The sequence below is a fragment of the Vanessa cardui genome, chromosome 3 (genome assembly GCF_905220365.1).
Source record: "Vanessa cardui chromosome 3, ilVanCard2.1, whole genome shotgun sequence".
NCBI classification, from domain to species: domain Eukaryota; kingdom Metazoa; phylum Arthropoda; class Insecta; order Lepidoptera; family Nymphalidae; genus Vanessa; species Vanessa cardui.
Window position 1 is genome coordinate 12,512,392 of NC_061125.1, and position 20,659 is coordinate 12,533,050.

Below are 20,659 nucleotides of genomic sequence, written 5' to 3' on the forward strand. Positions count from 1 at the left end.
TTGTATTCGTTTATTATTACAGTTTTTTTTTGTTTTGAGTAAAATGTCGCAAAGGGAAAAAAATCCAATTTGGCAGTACTTCGGCAAAAGTATCAGTGAAACATCAAAAGCAAATCAAAGTATTGATAAAATTTGACATAGGATATTAAAAAGTTTAACTTAAGATTTTAATAACTATAAAAATAATATTCATATTTCTATATTATATTAAACTAGCTGTGTCCGCGACCTTGTACGCCTCTGAATATAATAAAAAAAAAAAAAAAGTTGTAGCCTAACTTACTCGCTATTATATCAGTTATCTGCCAGTAAAAGTTTCGTCAAAATCGGTACAGCCGTTCCAGAGATTAGCCGGAACAAACAGACAGACATAACAAAAATTGTTATTTTGGTTTATGTATCTTGTATAGATACATTGAGTAAAAAAGGGCTAATTTAATATTACAAAAACACACTCCAATTTTATTATATGTATAGATAAATGATTGAGTACAATAAACATAATATACTATGTTTCTATTTCCTATCCCAATGAATACAGAATAATGGATAAAATGCATCAAATTTCAACATTTGAAGGAATTTTTATATTTGACTACCTGAGTTTCGGTTTTGGTTTCGGCCGAAACTGAAGCCATGGCCGAATATTCGGTTTCGGTTTCGGCCGGAAAACCATTTTCGGTCGGACTCTAAAAATTATCAGGATGTTGTGTTCATTAACAAATTTCTTCAAGGTATAGTTTTAAATATTAAATATTATTACTCACTCCTGAAAAAATAACAATTATCTTCAAATTACACTTTAATGTACATTGAAGTTAGGATTTTCCGAGAGTAAGTTAAAACCATTTTAAGAAAAATGCATTTATTTAAGAATGTAAAGAATTGTTCACAAAATATGTAATGTCTAAAACATCAAAAAATATAACTATTATTTTTGCATTTTAAATAATGATACACCATACATATTGTTATTCCTTATAATTAAGTTTTTATTATATTGCTCTTAATTATTTGTTTTGAGAAATTGTAAATGTTTAATAAAGATCACAATTAGATAATTTGTCACATTACATCAAGATAAAAATTCTATTATGAGCTTATTACGGTTTTCTTGTTCGTCGTTATTAAATAAAAAATAATAAACAGATGGTAAGTAAGCTAGGAACAATTAGCAAATGCAACATTTGAGCATTGACATTTCCTAAAATTAATAATAATTTTTTTAACAAAACATTACCAATATTTTTCAAAACTTCAAACTCACTGAAATACGACATTTATAGCACCATTTATAATTACATTATTTATAAGATACATAAACAGTTTTCATATCTTTATTCGTTTACTATTTACAATCATTTACCAAAATGGCACAAATAAATCGTATGCATACATTTTTGAATCAAAAAGTTTTCAAATAAACTTTGTTATTATACCTTATCACAAACAAAATTTTGAATAAATTGCCTATTATTTTATTGAACTGGCTATGTCTCCTCCACTTTACCTTATCTTTATGATAATTTCTTAGAAAAATAGGATTTTATTTATATCTAATGCCACTGAAGATCAAATAGTTCCTTAGTTTATCCTTAACAACATTATAAACTTATTTTATAAAAGCAGACTGGTGGGAATTGCAATTATAGTACAAAATTATTTGCATAAATTTTTTTAAAACATTTTAATACTATTTCACTGATGAAAATGTATAATTAAAAATATAAATGTTATAAATTATGATTTGATATTTCGTTGTTAAAATTGACTTAAAAAGAGATACAAAAGAATCTTAGTTTATTTGTAAAATGGCAGTTTATATTAGACTATAATTGTTCTATACTGATTGTGGTCACTAGTTAACCATGTATCACGAAGGCAGAGAGCATTTCACATGTTTTATCATTCATAATCTCGGTATTGTAAAATATTATATAAAAATTAAACTAATATTATTAAAACGAATGTTTGTTCATTTAAACTATGCATACTTGATATTTTTTTAAATGCAGAGTACAACAATCGACTTTCCGAGCTTTTAAAAGTCGTTTAAATTCACACAAATTCCATAATAAATAACAAATTAAATTAATTTTATGTACTTGTCATCGCACAGTATTCAAGAACCTTTAACTGTATTGTTTAATCAATAACAACATTACGTATAATTTGAGCCGAAGAAAATAATTTCACTGTGCTACGTTGAACATGCACTCATCATTTTCATTATGTGTATATGTCCGGGGTTGTCGACGGTCACGAAACAGGAGAAATTCTCATCGAGGCATATTTGTTTCGCATTCATTCCAGATAGTTTAATACATGCCAGTATTTCTTTACGTTTCGAATTCTCTTTACACCTATATAATAGAAATTGTAAAATTAAATTACTGTAATACAATTGTAAGTTATATTAAGGCAAATTTATACCTAACATATTCAAATAAATTATTACAAAAATAAATTTTTCAACAATATTCCCAAAGATAATCTTAATTTAAAAAAAAAAAAAATTACAATAATTTCCTCATTCAAAAAATTACTTCAAAATAAGATCCTTCAGAAATAAGTATATTTTAAATAGTTTTAAAAATATTATTAAAGTTTAGTGCTTACGTTTTCTTTTTCCAGTTAACTTTCCAACAATGCTGTGGGTTTAACAGATTACCTCCGAAGAAGAAATTATTACTTGCGCTAGTGCTGGAATTGTCGACTGTTTGGATTTCGTTCCTGACATCTAGTGGACTCGCGAGTGGTGTTATCACATTTAGACCAGTCCTGTAAAGGCAAGTATAACATAAATATAAATTTAACATTTAGAATATAGTGTATTTCTAACATAGGCGGAGAACAAACATAATACATACACAGAGTGCACACTGCACTCTGTATATTATGTTTGTCATTACACAGTAATAGCCTTCACGGATATGTCAATTATTTTGTTAGCTATAAAGTGTATATAAATATTTTCTTTTATTAACAACACAAAATACATACATAAATCTCTTTCAAATGTACTAAAATAGGAAAGAAATTAATATATCAAATATAAGTTTATATTGAACGAATTCAGTTTTATCTAATTCATAGATAAATAAAATAAAAAAAATATCCTGACCCCCCCCCCCCCCTTAACATTATTACTGCCATATTTTTCTTATAACACGAACTATATATAGTAGAAACGTGTAAATAATCGTATGAGCGCGTGCGCTGACCTCAGGAAGGCCCTGCTGCGCATGCGTATGACGTGCGTGACGTTCCACCAGACGACCTCGGCGGCTGCCCCCCCCCCCCCCTTAAAATTATTACAGCCATATTTTTCTTATAACACGAACTATATATAGTAGAAACGTGTATATAATCGTATGAGCGCGTGCGCTGACCTGAGGAAGGCCTTGCTGCGCATGCGTATGACGTGCGTGACGTTCCACCAGACGACCTCGGCGGCGAGCGTGACGAGCACGAGCGGCGTGACGTCGTCGGGCGCGCGCGCGCCGCGCTCGGGCACCGGCGAGAAGCCGCACCACTGCACCTTGCTCTTGTGCTGCTTTAACAGCTTCACTTGCCGCTTGTTCTGCACGCTCCATATCTGACACCGACACCGAACATGACAATTTTTTTAAGATTTAAATAAAACTAATTATAACGGATGAATCGCGTATATTAATTATTTTTAAACATCCCGACGTTTCGAGCACTTTGCAGTGTTCGTGGTCACGGGTAGAAACGTCGGGATGTTTAAAAATAATTAATATACGCGATTCATCCGTTATAATTAGTTTTATTTAAATGTGTAATAATCGCGAAAATTTAAGACATTTTTGTAAGAGTATGGAACGGCACCAACATTTTGAACCGTATATATTAAGAAATTAATTCACTATTAAAGTAATATTGTATGTTCTTGTAGAGTAGAGATGGCCCAGTGGTTAGAACGCGTGAATCTTAACCGATGATTGCGAGTTCAAACCCAGGCAGGCACCGCTGATTCATGTGCTTAATTTGTCTTTATAATTCATCTCGTGCTCAGCGGTGAAGGAAAACATCGTGAGGAAACCTGCATATGACAAATTTCATAGAAATTCTGCCACATGTGTATTCCACCAACCCGCATTGGAACAGCGTGATGGAATATGTTCCAAACCTTCTCCTCAAAGGGAGAGGAGGCCTTTAGCACAGCAGTGGGAATTTACAGGCTGTGTTGTTGTATGTTGTTATGTAAAAAAATTATGTGAGCGTATAAGGTGCTTATAAAGTCTGCTGTCTGTCTGAGTTTAATTTTCTTTAGGATAGATAAGATATCTTTTTGGGTTGGACAAAATCCATTGTAGGTATGAGAGTATTATTTATCAAAAAAAAAATCAAATAGTTTACCACAACATCACCGGAATCAAGTCCCATCGCGAGCATATTGCCGTCCTCTGTAAGAGTGCAGGAGTATATCCTGTTATTAAGTTTATATTCTTGAACTGTCTCCAGCTGAATCTGTTCTCCCCTTCTTAGTTCAAATATCTGTAAAAAAATGTTTTAGTTTTGAGTTTGAAATATAGAATGAAATACCAAGTTTAACAATATTTAGTATATCAGGGTGACTTGATTTGCAGAGTCAGTTTTAAAGTGTTATCAATGGCTCTAGGTAATACCTAGTTAAAAAACAAAATAATTTTGATTTCAGAAAAATAATTCTGAACATGAACGGTTCCGTTCATAGATTCTGACGAGAATAGGCGTAATGAACTCTTATTTTTAAATTTAACACATACTCAAATTCATATTTATATATGTCCATTATAATCAATGGATATATTGTCAGATTTATATTGTCTGGATATATTTATGGTTCATCTTTACATTTGCCATAGAGTAAAAAAAACTCACCTGAAAAGATAGATTATAGTCATCGCATAAAACTAGCACATTCTTCTGAAATGCCGAACAGTATATGCAGACATCGCTTTGCCGTCCATTCAGAACGCTCGCCAAATTTAAATCTTTGTCCCATAGTTTTATAGTGGCATTAGATTCTATCGTGATAAGCCCGACATCTTGTACCCAGTAGCAGTCGACCAGGCTGCTTCCCTTACAGAGACGTCCTTTGAGATCACAGTTTCGGAAGAGACGGTCTCTGGAGCTGATGCTTGTGTCGCTTTCTGAACTTGATATCTTGTCAGATGGATTCGATTTCTTCTTAAAACCTATCATGTTTTTTTAATTTAAATTTTAATTTATAAAATATTACAATGTTTGCATATATAAGTTTCATAATGTAATTGTGAAACAAAAAAAAAACATTTCATGTGGTTTCGAATTGTATTGTAATTTCTAATTATATTTTGTATTAAAAGTTCTCAGTGTACATTATTCCTAAACGTAATAATTCCGGGCTGTTATAGATAATTTTTCGATGGAAGAACACAATAACTTTTTAGCCGCTTTGCCTGGGGTTCAGACCCATTGTGGCCTCATAATAAGCCACGAGACCAACCAGGCACTCTTTGTATAGCTATAATGAGTACTCTACATATACTCTATCGGATAAAAACCTAAAAATTTAATCGAAATATAATATGCGATAGATGTATTATACATACCATTTATATCGTTTAAGATTTCTTGAGATCCAAGGTTAGTGTTTCCTCGCTGCAACATCTTAGGTTTCCAGTCCCCGTCTTCAGTCAGCCGATACGCCATGAGGCAGCGGTTCTTCCCGGCGACCATCATCAGATTGTGATTTACGAAGTTCATGTATTGAACTGCACTGTTCACATCCATTATGTCTTTATTCTCTTTCGACCGTAATGTGAATTTCCTCACGATACCGGAAGTAAAACCGTATATGATATATTGGTTACAGGGTGATATCTTTATCTTCGTGATATGGTCGTCTGAATTTGACGGTATTTCTGTTATGAGTTTTCTACCGCGCATTATCTGAAAATATATAAGTATGATTAATCAGATCTAAGATATTGATTAGTACTTTATGGTTTCTATACTAAAATTCCACAGAAATTTTTAACTTTGCCGTTTCTTAAGTTAAATTCATAAAGCATATTATTCAATACTAGAGTGAATAGCTGATAAAAAAATAAAACAAACAAGCATTTTAAATTTGATTTTCGAACACTTGCATCATGCATTAGCTTACAGTTATTAACTTACAAATTAATTACGAAAAATAAGTATAATCAGGTACATTACTTTGTATAGCTATATGAGTAATTAAGTTAATCTTCGTTTACCTGTATATTGTTTTTATCATCGACAACAGCCAACAAGGGCTGGAACGCTCCATCACTGTTTCCATTACACAATCCCTTTAAGTTCAGAGGTTTTAGCGAGTGGCGATCCAGGCTCATGGTGGATTTGACCACCCGCTTGGCTTCCTTATGGCTGACGAAGGACTGGTGTCGCTTGGGCGTGTTGTTACTGCTCTGCGGCGCACTACTTGACGTCGACGCGCTCGGAGTATTGGGAGAGAGGGTGTTGATAAAACTCGCGTCGAATTTAGTCGTCAGGCGAACTTTGCTGCAATGAGAAAAATAATGCACTCATAATGTGTTATAATTTGAAAACATCAGTAGCTGAATAAAGAGCTGGGATGGCCCAGTGGTTAGAGCGTATGATTCTTAAACGATGATTTCGGGTTCAAACCCAGGCAAGAACCACTATATATATATATGTGCTTAATTTGTGTCTATAATTCATCTCGTCAGGAAACCTAATTTTCATCGAAAGTTTTCAAAGAAAGAAACTACATGTGCATTTGACGGCCTCCATGGTCGAGTGGTGTGTACACCGGTTTTCATGGGTACGCCACTCGGAGGTCCCGGGTTCGATTCCTGGCCGAGTCGATGTAGATTACCATTACTTTTCTATGTTGTCTTGGGTCTGAGTGTTTGTGGCACCGTCGTTACTTCTGCTTTCCATAACACAAGTGCTTTAGTTACTTACATTGGGATCAGAGTAATGTCACATACATGTTATCTCATATTCATATTCATTCCATTAACCCGCATTGGAACAGCATGATGAAATATGTTCCAAAAACTCTCCTTAATTGGAGAGGAGGCATTAGCCCAGCAGTGAGAAATTTACAGGCTGTTACTGTCACATCAGTAGTCTTTAGAGGATAATGTATATTGGGCGTGTTTCCTCGGGCCAGCAGTGTGTGTGCGTGTGTATGCGTGTGCGTGCGACTCCAGTAGTGGGAAATTTACAGGCTGATATTGTTACATCAGAAGTCTTTAGAGGATAATGTATATTGGGCGCGTTCCCTCGGGCCAGCAGTGTGTGTGTGTGTGTGTGCGTGTGCGTGCGACTCCAGTAGTGGGAAATTTACAGGCTGTTACTGTTACATCAGTAGTCTTTAGAGGATAATGTATATTGGGCGTGTTCCCTTGGGCCAGCAGTGTGTGTGTGTGCGTGTGCGTTTGCGTGCGACTCCAGTAGTGGGAAATTTACAGGCTGGTATTGTTACATCAGAAGTCTTTAGAGGATAATGTATATTGGGCGCGTTCCCTCGGGCCAGCAGTGTGTGTGTGTGCGTGTGCGTGTGCGTGCGACTCCAGTAGTGGGAAATTTACAGGCTGGTATTGTTACATCAGTTGTCTTTAGAGGATTATGTATTTTGGGCGTGTACCCTTGGGTCAGCAGTGTGTGTGCGTGTGTGTGTGTGTGTGTGTGTGTGTGCTTGTGTGCGTGCTTGTGTGCGTGTGTGTGTGCGTGCGTGTGAGCGTGTGTGTGTGCGTGTGTGTGTGTGCGTGTGTGTGTGTGCGTGAGTGCGTGCGTGTGTGCGTGTGTGCGTGCGTGTGTGCTTGTGTGTGTGTGTGTGCGCGTGTGTGCGACTCACCCGGCGCCGTCGCGGGAGTAGTGCGCGACGTAGGCGGCGTCGAGGTACCAGACCTTGGCGCAGTTCTCGTGGTCGGCGGTGCCCGTGAGCAGCACGTCGGTGCCGGGCTCGAGCTCGTCCCACGCCACCTCGCTCGTCGACATCGACGCCACGTTCCTGCGCAACACTTGATTATTCTATTGCTGTTCGATTTTTAAATTTGCCGTTTCATAAATTTAAATATACACAGGTAAAAATTATACAGACGATAAAGAGCGTGGAATTAATATTCCTTGACCTACAGGCAGAATATATTACATACCTATATAATTATTATTAGCTAACATGACTTTATTTTTAAATGTTGATAAGAGTAAATACTGAGTTTTTTGCCGGTTCTTCTCTTTAGAATCTACTTTCCGAATTGGTAATAGCTTCACTTAATATGGTTGTTAAATGACGATTTAAAAGTGATTTAAATTAACGGCCCCTTGAATAAAGCATAGTTTGATTCGAATTGATTGGGTCGCTTGATTATCGTCAATAAAAGGGTCTTTTATGTCATATGCTGGCGGGCGAGCATATGCCACCTGATGGTAAGTGGTCACCACCGTCCATAGACAATGGCGCACTAGGAAACATTAACCACCACAACCACCAAGCTTGGGAACCAAGCTGTCCTCATATGGCTCACTCACCCTTTACACCATAATACAACAATACCAAGTACTGTTGTTTGGCGGTAGAATATCAGATAAGTGGGTCAACTCAGACGGGCTTGCATAGAGCCCTACCACCAAGTGAATTTGATTGGGTCGCTTGAGTATCATCAATGACAGCGGTATAACTAAATTAGTTTCTTTATAATCCTCACCCTCTTCGGTTTTCCAGGTCGAAGAGATAGGTATTAGTCTTGAGGTTGACGCAGATGACGCGACTGTCGTCCGTGGACACGAAGAGGAGCGTCCCGGTCTTGTTGACCGCCATCGATACGAACGTAATGCCGTCCTTGACCACGTCGCTGGTCACGACGGTCTTGCAGACGCAGTTGTTGCAGTTCTGATTGAATCTTCGGAACACTTTGAATTCATATTCGGTAACTTCTTTCTTTTTTAATGTTAAGATTCTCTTTGTACCTGAAATTGAATTAACATATTCGATAGTTATGTATGTAAAAAAATCTGATCCAAAAAAGAAACCTCTAAGCGCTATTGAAGCAATTAATTACATGTTTTCACGAAATTGCAGTAAGTAAATGGATCGAGCTTCAAATATCATCATTACATTGTATAAAACAAAGTCGCTTACTGTTGTCTATGTGTGCTTGGACCTTTAAAATTACACAACAGATTTTGATGCAATTTTTTTAATAGATAGAGTAATTCGAGAGAAAGGTTAAATACTACATGGACAATATAGTTAAGAAAGACTAATAATTTAGACAATCTCTAATATATTTAGTATCAGCATTGCATTCGTACGAAGGCGGGTCGGGAAGGTAGTAATTAATAACTCCATTATAATAAATTATGTTCATAAACAAAATGATATAAGCATATATTCTAATATAAATAATGATCAAAGTTCATATCAAAACTTACCAGGTACAGTTAAGATGTCCAATACCGTATCAGTCTCTTCGTAGATCTGCTTTTCTTTGGTCTTCACATCGATAATTTCCAGCATATGAGTACTGTTAGTCGTGGCAACTATCACATATTTATCACAATTGCAGGGAACACAACATAATATGTCCCTATCCCTATACAAATTGTCCAAAAGGTACAGAACTTTGCCACTTGTATTGAACAGTACGATCATTTTTGATGTGTGCGTGATCAAAGTTTCTTCATTATTTGCCCAGCGACAGTTTATAAATGGTCCAAGTTTCGGTGCTATAGTTTCATTGCTTGGGTAGTTATTGTTTAGTGATTCTTCAGATTCTAAATGGTATTAAAAATAAATATTACTAGTAGAACATTTTTATTTTATCTTTCTTCGAGTTAGTCGTGAATGTAGAGATTAAAAAATTGTGAGTGAGTGAAGAGATTAAAAAATTTGGTGGTTTAAACAAAGAAAAACGTTAACAAACCTCATTGTTGAAAAATAAAGGTATAAATGAATTAAAGACTCTATAATGACCAATTACCTGCAAGTGATCTATTTGCCAATTCACCAAAAAATTTATAAAAAATGCATTTATTATGTGACATATTTAGTCAGATATGTTATCGCCTAGATATACTCATATTTACGAATAATACTTTTTATAAAAAATAATTAAAGATTTAATAAATCTAAATCATCAAGAGGATTATTAAAAATTCAATTAAAGTAAAAGAAACACTGTTATAGAATCGTATAGAGAATAGCATAGCGCCGGGCTCTTACTCCAAATTACACGGCCCAGATATAAACTACCACAGCAGGGCCAATTAAATCTGCTAATTCTATCTTTTCAATATCATATTTCTATTTGAACTTGAAAACTCGCCGGAGCAGAATTTAATTTGGGAAAACATCCTTTAAAAATCTCGCTTAAGTTTTAATGTTTAGACTAAAATTGTAGTTAACAGTAATGTATATGAATTTGTTATAATATTATAAGACTCGATCGATTTTGATGAAATTAAGTTTTAATGGCACTTTGGATTATCTCCTATAACTAAGCTATTATGACAGACACTTCTTTTTCATTAATTTTTATCAAAAATGATTTTCTTAATTTTGGGTGGTAAGTAGTAATATACCTTCTTCAATAATGCCTCCTGCCCCATCATGTTCCACATCATCAATGTACCACAATTTAATAACCCCGTCATAAGCCAATGATGCTATAAATAGAGGATTTATGGGACAAGCTCCAACCCACTTAACGGGTGAACCTGAACTTTGTAATTCCTTTTTCAATTTATTTGTTCCGATATGAAAGAACTGCAAAAAGAAAAAAAAAATTAATAATCAATATAAAACCTTATTAGGTATTTATTAAAGGCGGCACATAAAAAAAGAAAATTACCTTTATAGAACCCGTGACAGTACCAACAAGCACATAGTCACCAAGAAAACATACAGCAGTTATCGTTTCCTTGACATCAATCGTGGAATGTTTTATTTCTTCTACATTTTGTTCGTGCCTTAAATTAAAAACAATTTTATAAAATAAAAATATTAACACCAGTAAAAGCATTTTAAAGTAATTAAATATAAACAATTTAATTTTCAAATAATAGGATTACAAATTACTATAGAAATTTATTAATTAATAAAAACATATATTTTTTAGATAATTTAATTATACTTTCTCTAAATCAGGACCAACAATTTTATTTTTCAATTCAGAAATCTAATTCTGTGAGGTTAATTTAGCAAGGGAGTATCCCATAACCAGTTTCTTAGATCTTTAAAAAGGTTTAATCTTAATATTGTTACTAATACAATTATTGTAAAGTTTCAAAAGTCAAATAACTATCATGTAAAAATTCAAAGGGTTGTAACTCAAAAATTAACAATGTTTGATAATTATGTTCTTAGTGATGTCAATTCCATAAAAAAATATATTGATTTTCGTTCCAAATTTAAAATAACAATAGCACTTACATAAATTCAAAATATAACTCGTTATTAGCACATCTCTCTTGAGCAATCTGCCAAGCTCTGGTGTATAGAATTCCCTTGGATTCGTTTTGTAAGATATTTTGTATGATGTCCGTACAAGGATACCTATATAGATCTATTCCGTATGTACTTAGGTATTCTTTAATACTGAATAGTAATGATTTGTCGAGTTCCTAGAGGTAAACAGAAAATAATAAATATTACTAGTCGTAGCTCGCAGCTTCGCTTGTGTTTTAGGGTTTAGTCGTCAAGTGTTATAAAAAAGGATTTCATAATTTTTTGTGAAACAGCAACAGACATACAGTTAACTTAGCTTTATCGCTTATAAAGATTTATCCTATATAAGCATGGTGTCAATACATGCATTAGTCAATACCATTTCAGTACTAGTAGTTGAACTACCAGTGAGGGTTGGGAAACCATTCGCATCACCAAAGCTCTTATCAATTCGTCATCAACATAATGGCTATGGGTTCAACAATGCAGTATGTGTACTGCAGCGACATTTAGAGGCGAATTCAAATGAAGTTAAAGTTAAAAGAAATAAGGCCTCACAAAATAATATAATATGCCAAATTTTATAGTGCTCTGACAAAGTCTCACAATTTATCAATCTCAAACAGACAGACCAAGATTAAGTAAAGGATTACTCTTGTTAATATTAAGCTCATTACTTACATCGTGAGCGATATGACTTTCATATTTCTGGAGATCCAATATGACATCAGCGGGCCCAGTGAGCCTCGCTTTATTGCCCAAAAATTTTAAATCCAAATACAATCTGTTGAAAAGAGTCCACTTATTGTTCAAGTTTTTCGTGTTGGCCAAATGGTAGCCAATATAGAAGGCTATGTATCCATCATCTTCTATTTCCACCGGAGCGTTATTGATACTGTCATAATTGTAACTCTTTAAGAAATCCTCATGTAATTTCTTGACATCATCATCATTCGAACTGCTCCGTAAATAACCCATAATCAAATCATGTATTTCATATGAATAGTCCACTTGATCCTTATCGTAGAATTCTATTATTAAAGACTTGCTTCGAAGTTGCTTTATAATACTATTAACTTCGAGGACTGGCTTGTTCCATAGTTTGCTGAACACTTTTGCTGACAACTTAACATTGTCAGGTAATATTGCGAGCATCTTGAATAACGGTAGTATGTTTGGTTTGAGCGAATTAATGCAAACTTCGATTGTTTTCATTGGATTAACATTTGGTCTTAAATGGCTGAAAATGACATTTTAGAAGTGTGTCAATATACGAAACATAAATCTAGCGCTGGTTCGAAATGTACATATTACTGAGAAGAACTGGCTAAAAACTTCATTGATCAATTAAGTATTTCAGATGTATGTTGGTGGCAACTATATCTGGGTAGGTACTATCCACTCATCAGATATACTATTAAGTAGTAGTACCTGAGTACTACACTCAATCAACAATACTGATATTTTTGTTCTGATGAAGGGTGAGTGAGACAGTGTAACTAAAGACACAAGAGACATAACAAGATTGGTGGCGCGTGGCGTTCTGTAAGGAGTGGTATATATTCCTTACAGCACCATTGTCTATGGACCTCTAACTATATCACAAATAGAACAATACAAGTAATTAACTTACTTTAGAATTCATAAAAATATAGTTATATACATTAGATTACTCTTAGCAAAACCACTGACCAAATAGTAGCCAATTATGATGAAATGAGAAAAACTAATAAACAAAATATATAGAATACTTACAAGATAAATTCTTTTTTCTCCAACTTATTCAAATAGTAGTTCCAGTGCCTGGTATCATGCACTAATCTCTCTTTATTTTCCGCCAACTCTGCTCCTAGCAAGGCGATGTGGAATGGACTACCTTTGCATATTTCGTGTAGTTTCTTTGCTTGTCTCGGCAAATTTGATACTTCGACTTCCAAACACGAAGCGAAAAGTGCAAGCGATTCCTCTTCGGAAAAGTAGTTCTCTACCTAAAATTTAAAAAGTACTATAACTGTGATAAATTTATTTGTAATAGTATTGTCAGTGTTCAAATTTAGACTAATATTTTTTAATTTGAAATCCGGTAAGTTTTGGGTATTTATCCGACTCTTTCCGACTTTCGGAGCAGAAAACCATAGAAAGCAAGGAGCAGAGAGCCAACCAAATGAACTATCGTATAATCCATTACTTGAACACATCTTTTGTATGAATAAATTAGGTGTTTGTTTAGGTTACCAAGTCTATCAGCACAAGCATAATATAGAAGTGTTGAGCAACATGCCTATGTTGCTGTCCTCAAGTCCGCCAAATCTATTATTGCATTATACAAAAAAATCCTGAACTTCGCTTTTTAAATTTGCGAGACATGTATAGTACGACACAAATTAGATGTAGCATCGGAAAATGCAATGGAATGAAAATAAAACCGATTACTGTCGATTTACACAACCAATAGAAATAGCTCCCTATCGCGCCATTCGATGCTATTCGTCGCTATAGATTCTCGCGTCAGAGATAGCATGTACCTTGTAAATCGACGTGTCAAATTGACGAATATATTAGGTCATATGATATTACAAGTTATTACGTTTGTGCAAAGATCATATTCGCATGAGAAATAAATATTGACAATTTGGGATAGCGTTCTTAATTCGGATGTGATCGGTTTTACGAATTTTGCCGATGCTACATCTGAGTTGTGTCGTACTATACAATAAATTGATCTCACTTACGTTTATGATCTGAGGATGAAAATTTGTGACGACCCCTGTATCCCTCGTTGTGACAACAATTTTACAACCAATGTCAAATGCTTCCAGACATTTCTTCTCGTTAACCTCATCGAGGACAAGCAAGGCATCCTTCAGTGACAGTTCAGAGAATAACGACTTGAGCTTGTCTTTCAATTCCTGCCACGTCCAATCGTAGCTGGACAGGGAATCTGAGTTCGAACCAATACTGGACATAGATATGGACGAATTCATGTACGAATTGTGGGAGGTGATCGATAGAGCTTTCCGATATAGTCTGTAAGAGAAATACGTCATATTTAACGTTATTTAGTGCGGTATGATACATTCTTTATGATTTTTCTTTCTAAAAGTTTTAGAAGATATTTTGTTAACTCTTCCCGGTTTCAATTATAGTTTTCAAGATGATCTATCTGTCTGTACTTGTAGAACAAACTGTTATCACAAATAATATATGTAGTTTTTTATATAATTATATCTGCTGTTTATAATTACTGAGGCTCATTCACTCTTCAAGACGGAATACGAAAATACAAAGTATCAATTTTAGATGATATGGTGTTTTTCAAGACATATCTGTGCAAAAACTACCAATGAAGACCGCGCCTTGTTGCATGCACAGGGATAGAAAATAATAATGCCTTGATTAAGATATGTATGTATGTATGTATGCGTAACAATGATCTGGGAAAGATATGGAGTAAAATGGGACAAAAAATATGACAAATAAATTCTAAATTCTGTTATCATCAAAACACATGTATAGATCGCCATACCTGTTACATACATATATACAAACAAACAAAACTTTTAACAACTATAATTATTGTAAACTAATACAATACTCACTTGTTCTGCTGAGCAATTATGTCGTCTTCAGTTTTACAGTTGCTGAAATTAAGCCAGTACACGACACCATTGAAATCGGACGTGATCAGTTGCGAATTGTTGCGTAACACGCTGATTATTAAAGCGGTCTTACCGCAGCCGGACATACCGTGGAGACTGAGGATTTTGTGGCGAGTTAGCGTCTTTAATTTCATATATACATCGTTTTCCTAAAATATGCGGACAAATACAAAATCAGTTAAGACAAAATATTTTTCAATGAAGTTTTTATATGTGGCAATATCTTACTAGAGCCAGTCTTCTAACAAAGTGATCTGGCAGTCGAGGTACGTCTCCTCTGCTGAGGCTATCTTCAAAGCTATCCTCGATCATCTCTTTACTGTTCCCTGTCGCCAGTTTCTTCCACAACCAATTGTAATCCTTCGCTAAGCTATCAACGAAAACTTCGAAGGCGTTGTTATTTCCATTTTTAAGAAGTTTAAGAAGATACTTTGTTCGCTCTTCACGGTCTCTCTGTAATTATTTGAAATATTTCATTACAAAACACACAAAGAGTATTTACTATGTATTGTCTTATAAGCAATAATCGATTCACATAAATGTATAATATAAAGCTTATCTTTATCGATTTCATTATCAATTGAGTAAGTTGTAAGTACCAAGTTAGAAATGTGATCGTAGTCTTCATTCGATATCGCATTCTTGGTAAACAGTTCATCTAGAATGAACATGACATCTAAATCCTTAACGATAGCATGCTGGTGATGCTGCAACAGCTTCTGGTTCTTAATGTCCATTGTAGTATATTATTCATCTGAAACAACGGGACAGAACTGCTTTTAGCTTTCTAGATGTTTTAGAAATATTAAATATCCTTTAATTTCAGGATTGAGATTGTTTTTTCACAAAGCCCGTTAATTTTAAATAAACGCTATCAGAATAGGATCGTTCGGAATGGATCACTGTACAGTATCAACTGAAGCATGACTGAAGCCTGTAAGTACCGTTTGTAACGTTATTTTTGGTAGTCAATACTGATTCAAAAACGTTTAACACGAGATATGTTAGGCTTGGATTGGATGAACTTATGCGATAAATTGATATCCGTATATAAAAGAAAACGAGACGACTGTTATAAGCACAAGAATTATATGCGTAATTTTTAATCAACTTCAAAAATGGAGTTTCTTTATTTGTCCCGTTTGTCTTCTATATGGATGTTTGTATGACTGCGATTTTTCCAAAAAATTCTGATTCCATTTGGATGTTAAGTATAAGAGTCTATAACGATTGAATGAATATTTAAAAAATATTTTGGTTTGAGATAATTTATTTACTCATAAATTACATCTATATAAAACTCCGGCGCGTAAATATAAGTACTTATTTAGTTGCCACTTAAAAAATATGACATGCCCAAAAGTCAGCACACATTCACACTGTAGGTGTTTCCTCCAACTTTATAGCAATTTAGCCTTGTGACTATAGAAAAAAAAACAAATATCGTTTTGACTATAATTTTTATACGAACGAAAAAACTCAACGTGATCATTTACAATAAATAATATTTTGATGTTCATAATACAAAATTAATTCAATCCATTTAATTTACTGTCCATCCAGAGTCGGATTTAAATGTCTGGAGGCCCCGGGGCCACAAAGAAGTGAGGGCCCTATACAAACAGAAGCGTGAACACCCTAATAATTATATTATTATGAATTAATTAGTTTTTTTTTTTCTTTCAGTCAGTAAGCTATGATTTGTTTCGTATTTGTATCGGTAACTTTTAAAATATTCAATAGTAACATTATTATAATTTGACTATATCTCAGTATTTGTTAACTTGCTGAAATCTGTGGCCCCCTCCCCTAAATACGGCCCTGTGTCCATCGTGTGCAATTGTGTACGATTTTAACAAAATAATACCTATTTATACATCATTTTATGATATTACTTGAATTATGACGATTGGCAAAATAAAAAAAGAATCAAATAAGGAGAAACCCATTAGGTACTATATTTGTGATTATCTTGTTTACGACTTCAAGCTAAAATATCTCGCTTAAACACGCATTACGCATACAATAAAGCACAATCATGCAATCTGATTTACACTTTAGGATTTTTTATGGCGCAATTTAATCAGAATTTTAGTTTAATTCTAGAAAAAAAAAAGCCCAGATCATAAATACAAATAAAATGCAATAATGTTATGATCGCTGTCAAATAGTAATCAGTATTATACCTTGTACGTGCAAACTTGTCAATTTTAAACTGCAACCATAACAAGCTCTCTTTAATTAATACTTGATAGAACTATACCCATATCATAACATTTCTTTGAATATGTAACTCTAATTTCGGTATAAATATCTAAATATGTGAAGGATTTTTTTTACGTTATCACTGACACATGAAATCATAGGTTTACACTCAGTTTAAATAAGTACCAATCAACTAAGGAAAAATAATTATAAACGTATGAGATTAGCTCGACACCGAATTTACTGGCAAAAAAGTCAATTAACTTAGCAGTAATTACTTAATAAGTTTGTATTTATTTCGCAACAGATCAATGTATAACCACTTTAAAGAATGACTTTTTATTAATAAGTGAATCTGGTCCTGATGTGCTTACCATTTTGTTTCTAAAATTTTATCATTTAAAAATAAAACAAATGTTTTTTGAAAACTTTAGACATAGAATAAATCACTTCACAACCGAAATTAATGAGGCGTTTAGAACGAGTGAATAGATGGACAGGTGAGTAACTGAGTATTCATACGAAATGATTCTCAATATAACCTTGACGATTAGTGCCACCTACACGACAATGAGATAAATTCATAAAGTCCGAAATACGAGAACATTTGTGTCATCGACCTTACTATGATTGTCAAGGTTGATATTGAATAATTTGACTGTGATAATAAGAAACTACGATTGTACGTATCCATGTAAATAACTTCAACAAACAGTTCTTATCAAAGTCAAATTATATTTAATTAAAAAAACTCAGACAATACAAGAAAAATAATGTTAATATTTTGTACACAAACTCTTAATTAGTTTGACAGGACTAATATTAGTTAACATGCATGCTTTTTTGTATTGCTATCTCTGTCACATTTATAGTGAAGAGGATAACAATACGTAAACAGACTTTTTTAATCTTATTAAAATTACTACACTAGTTTAGAATATCATCAAAACAATTATTTTTAAGTGTTAGATATGAAATAATGTAATTTCAACTTTATGTTTTAAAAAATACATATTAAGTAATTATACATTTAATTGTCTATTAAAGTTAAATAAAAATAGAATAAATAGAACTTAATCAACATATGGATCTCTTCAGAGTTATTATTGTTCCTTATTTGAAATACATAAGTATAGACAGGATATTTTAATTGATAATCAAAATTAATACATCACAGATAGATCTAAAAATCCGTTACAATATATTTATCTTTACGATTCAAATAACACTAACCTCAATATTTTTTGAACTGTGTGGGAATTTATGATCAAGTGTTATGGTCTGATGATTTTTTACAAAGAGAAGTGAAAATACCGTCAAGATGATCTCCTTTATATTTATGCTACGAGATCTACCTTATTTTTAAGTAATAGTAAGATTTTTATGTTTTTATTAAATTTAATGGGTGTTTATTAATTAGTGTGTCTTTGTCTAATGAAACTGTAATGTAAATAATATAAATAGTTAACTAAATAATTTATGTATGCAATACAAGTGTAAAATAGGCAATAACTAATAAAGTCACTTTAAGACTTTTTTTTTACTATGAAAATTCCCCTCACAAACTTACTATCTACTATTTTAATACATATTTTACACTAGTTCCTGATGATGGCATTTGGGTTCGTAGGATTTTGTTTTATAAAAAAATGAGCTTTTGTCCTTGAGTGAGGTTCAAATTTGCTTTAAGCCAAATGTCATCATAATTTGTGTTTTTCTGTGAAACAGTAACAGACAGAGACATTCAGCATTTATATAATATTAATATAGCTGGTTGAATAGGAATTATATACTTGAATAAAAGGGTGTGTGCAGTATACACATTACACCCAAGTTTAATCTTAAATGCACACACAAGAATTGCAAAATATTGCAAGCAATATATTTTTCAAGGAAATATAATCAACAATAATGATATTATGTTTATTTAATAGACCATTAATTACTCAATTACTGTATGTCTTAATTTGAAACAAATACAATATTATCATTAGCCATAGATATTATTGTTTCGATATTTATTTTTCTAAGTATTCAAACAAAAGGATGTTTTGATCAATATTATGTGTAATGTTTTCAAGATATATTTGTAAATAGGTAAATTACATTTCCTTAATAGCACCTTGTATGTGGTGCACTAGGCCAAGGGTACCTTATCTCGATTTTTAAATTAGTCATTCTTTGGAGTATATTGGATCGGTGTCATACGGTAGGAACTAATGGTTAAATGATAAGCGACTGATAAGTTATAATTGCAAACGGAAGTGGAATTTCTATTTATATAGATATGTTATTTGTTAGATATGTGTATTGTTTTCTATGGTTTACTTTTTGGCTTAACATTATTAAGTTTATTCTGATAGTTACTTATTCTTATAAAGATATATATTAGATATTTATAAAATTTTTAATAGTTTAGTAGTTAGAAGAAATATTATTTATCTGTACCAGGTAACAGGTATTGGTAATACAATATAAAGTTGGTAGTCAATCAATACAATTTTGGGCTTAAATGAGTTCATTTCGGAGCAAAACCAAGTGACTCATTGCTTATTATTTTTTAATACAGTAAGAGTCATTCAGATAACTCATGAATATTTAGTTTTTATTGTTTTTCAATCTTACTGTTGAGATTCAAGTAAAATATATTAAAAGGGTAATTTTAAGGCAATATTTTTATATGATTAACATGTTTTTCTTTATCAATACTACTATTATGATCCTTTGCATATAAAACCTTCTTTATGTCTATTTGGTATTTTGTTAATAGTTACTAAATTTATCTGTAGAACATGTATTTCTTTTTTGATTAAAAAGATGATTTCTAACATTTAATAAGATGTTACCTTTAAAAGATATATGTGCATCATATTAATTTTAAACTGTGTTTAAAGTTTGCAAGTTATTGATACAGCTTTCTGTTACAAAATAAATTAAAATTAATAATATATGAATGAGAACAGAAATATGCATTTGTGTCTAAGTATAGTAATTTTAAATTATAGTTTCTTATCAACATATGTAAAATAAATATACATTCACAATTTAAAAAAATACATGGTTTCGACTTTTATAAAAACATTATAGTATATTTAAAAGCATGTGATAACTTACTCCTTTATGCCCAAGATTGATGTTGAAATCATATGACTAAAGTTAAGCACCTTATAATCACTAAATGATTTGAATATAACTTAATGATACTAAAACTAAGACTCTTTTCTTCATTATTTTGTAGACAAAATAGTTTTAGCACCAAAGTAACAAAGCAAACAAACACTGCACTACGCGTTGCATTCGTCCCGTTTGTTTTGTCTGACGATGCATTCGTGCAAGGATG

General features: G+C 32.8%; 1 protein-coding gene across 1 annotated transcript; it reads right to left on the reverse strand.

Moving 5' to 3' along the window:
* Window positions 1-874: 874 nt before the first annotated feature.
* LOC124543532 lies at window positions 875-20,659 on the reverse strand. The gene is made up of 20 exons (XM_047121758.1): window positions 20,434-20,659; window positions 15,714-15,868; window positions 15,343-15,567; window positions 15,055-15,263; window positions 14,188-14,482; window positions 13,211-13,443; window positions 12,137-12,695; window positions 11,441-11,631; window positions 10,860-10,977; window positions 10,591-10,774; window positions 9,442-9,783; window positions 8,715-8,976; window positions 7,862-8,017; window positions 6,252-6,537; window positions 5,601-5,940; window positions 4,888-5,204; window positions 4,384-4,521; window positions 3,393-3,598; window positions 2,620-2,781; window positions 875-2,363 (listed from the first exon to the last, which is right to left on the reverse strand). The coding sequence occupies exons 2-20, from the start codon at window positions 15,849-15,851 to the stop codon at window positions 2,201-2,203; spliced, it is 4,524 nt and encodes a 1,507-aa protein (XP_046977714.1). The 5' UTR covers window positions 15,852-15,868; window positions 20,434-20,659; the 3' UTR covers window positions 875-2,200.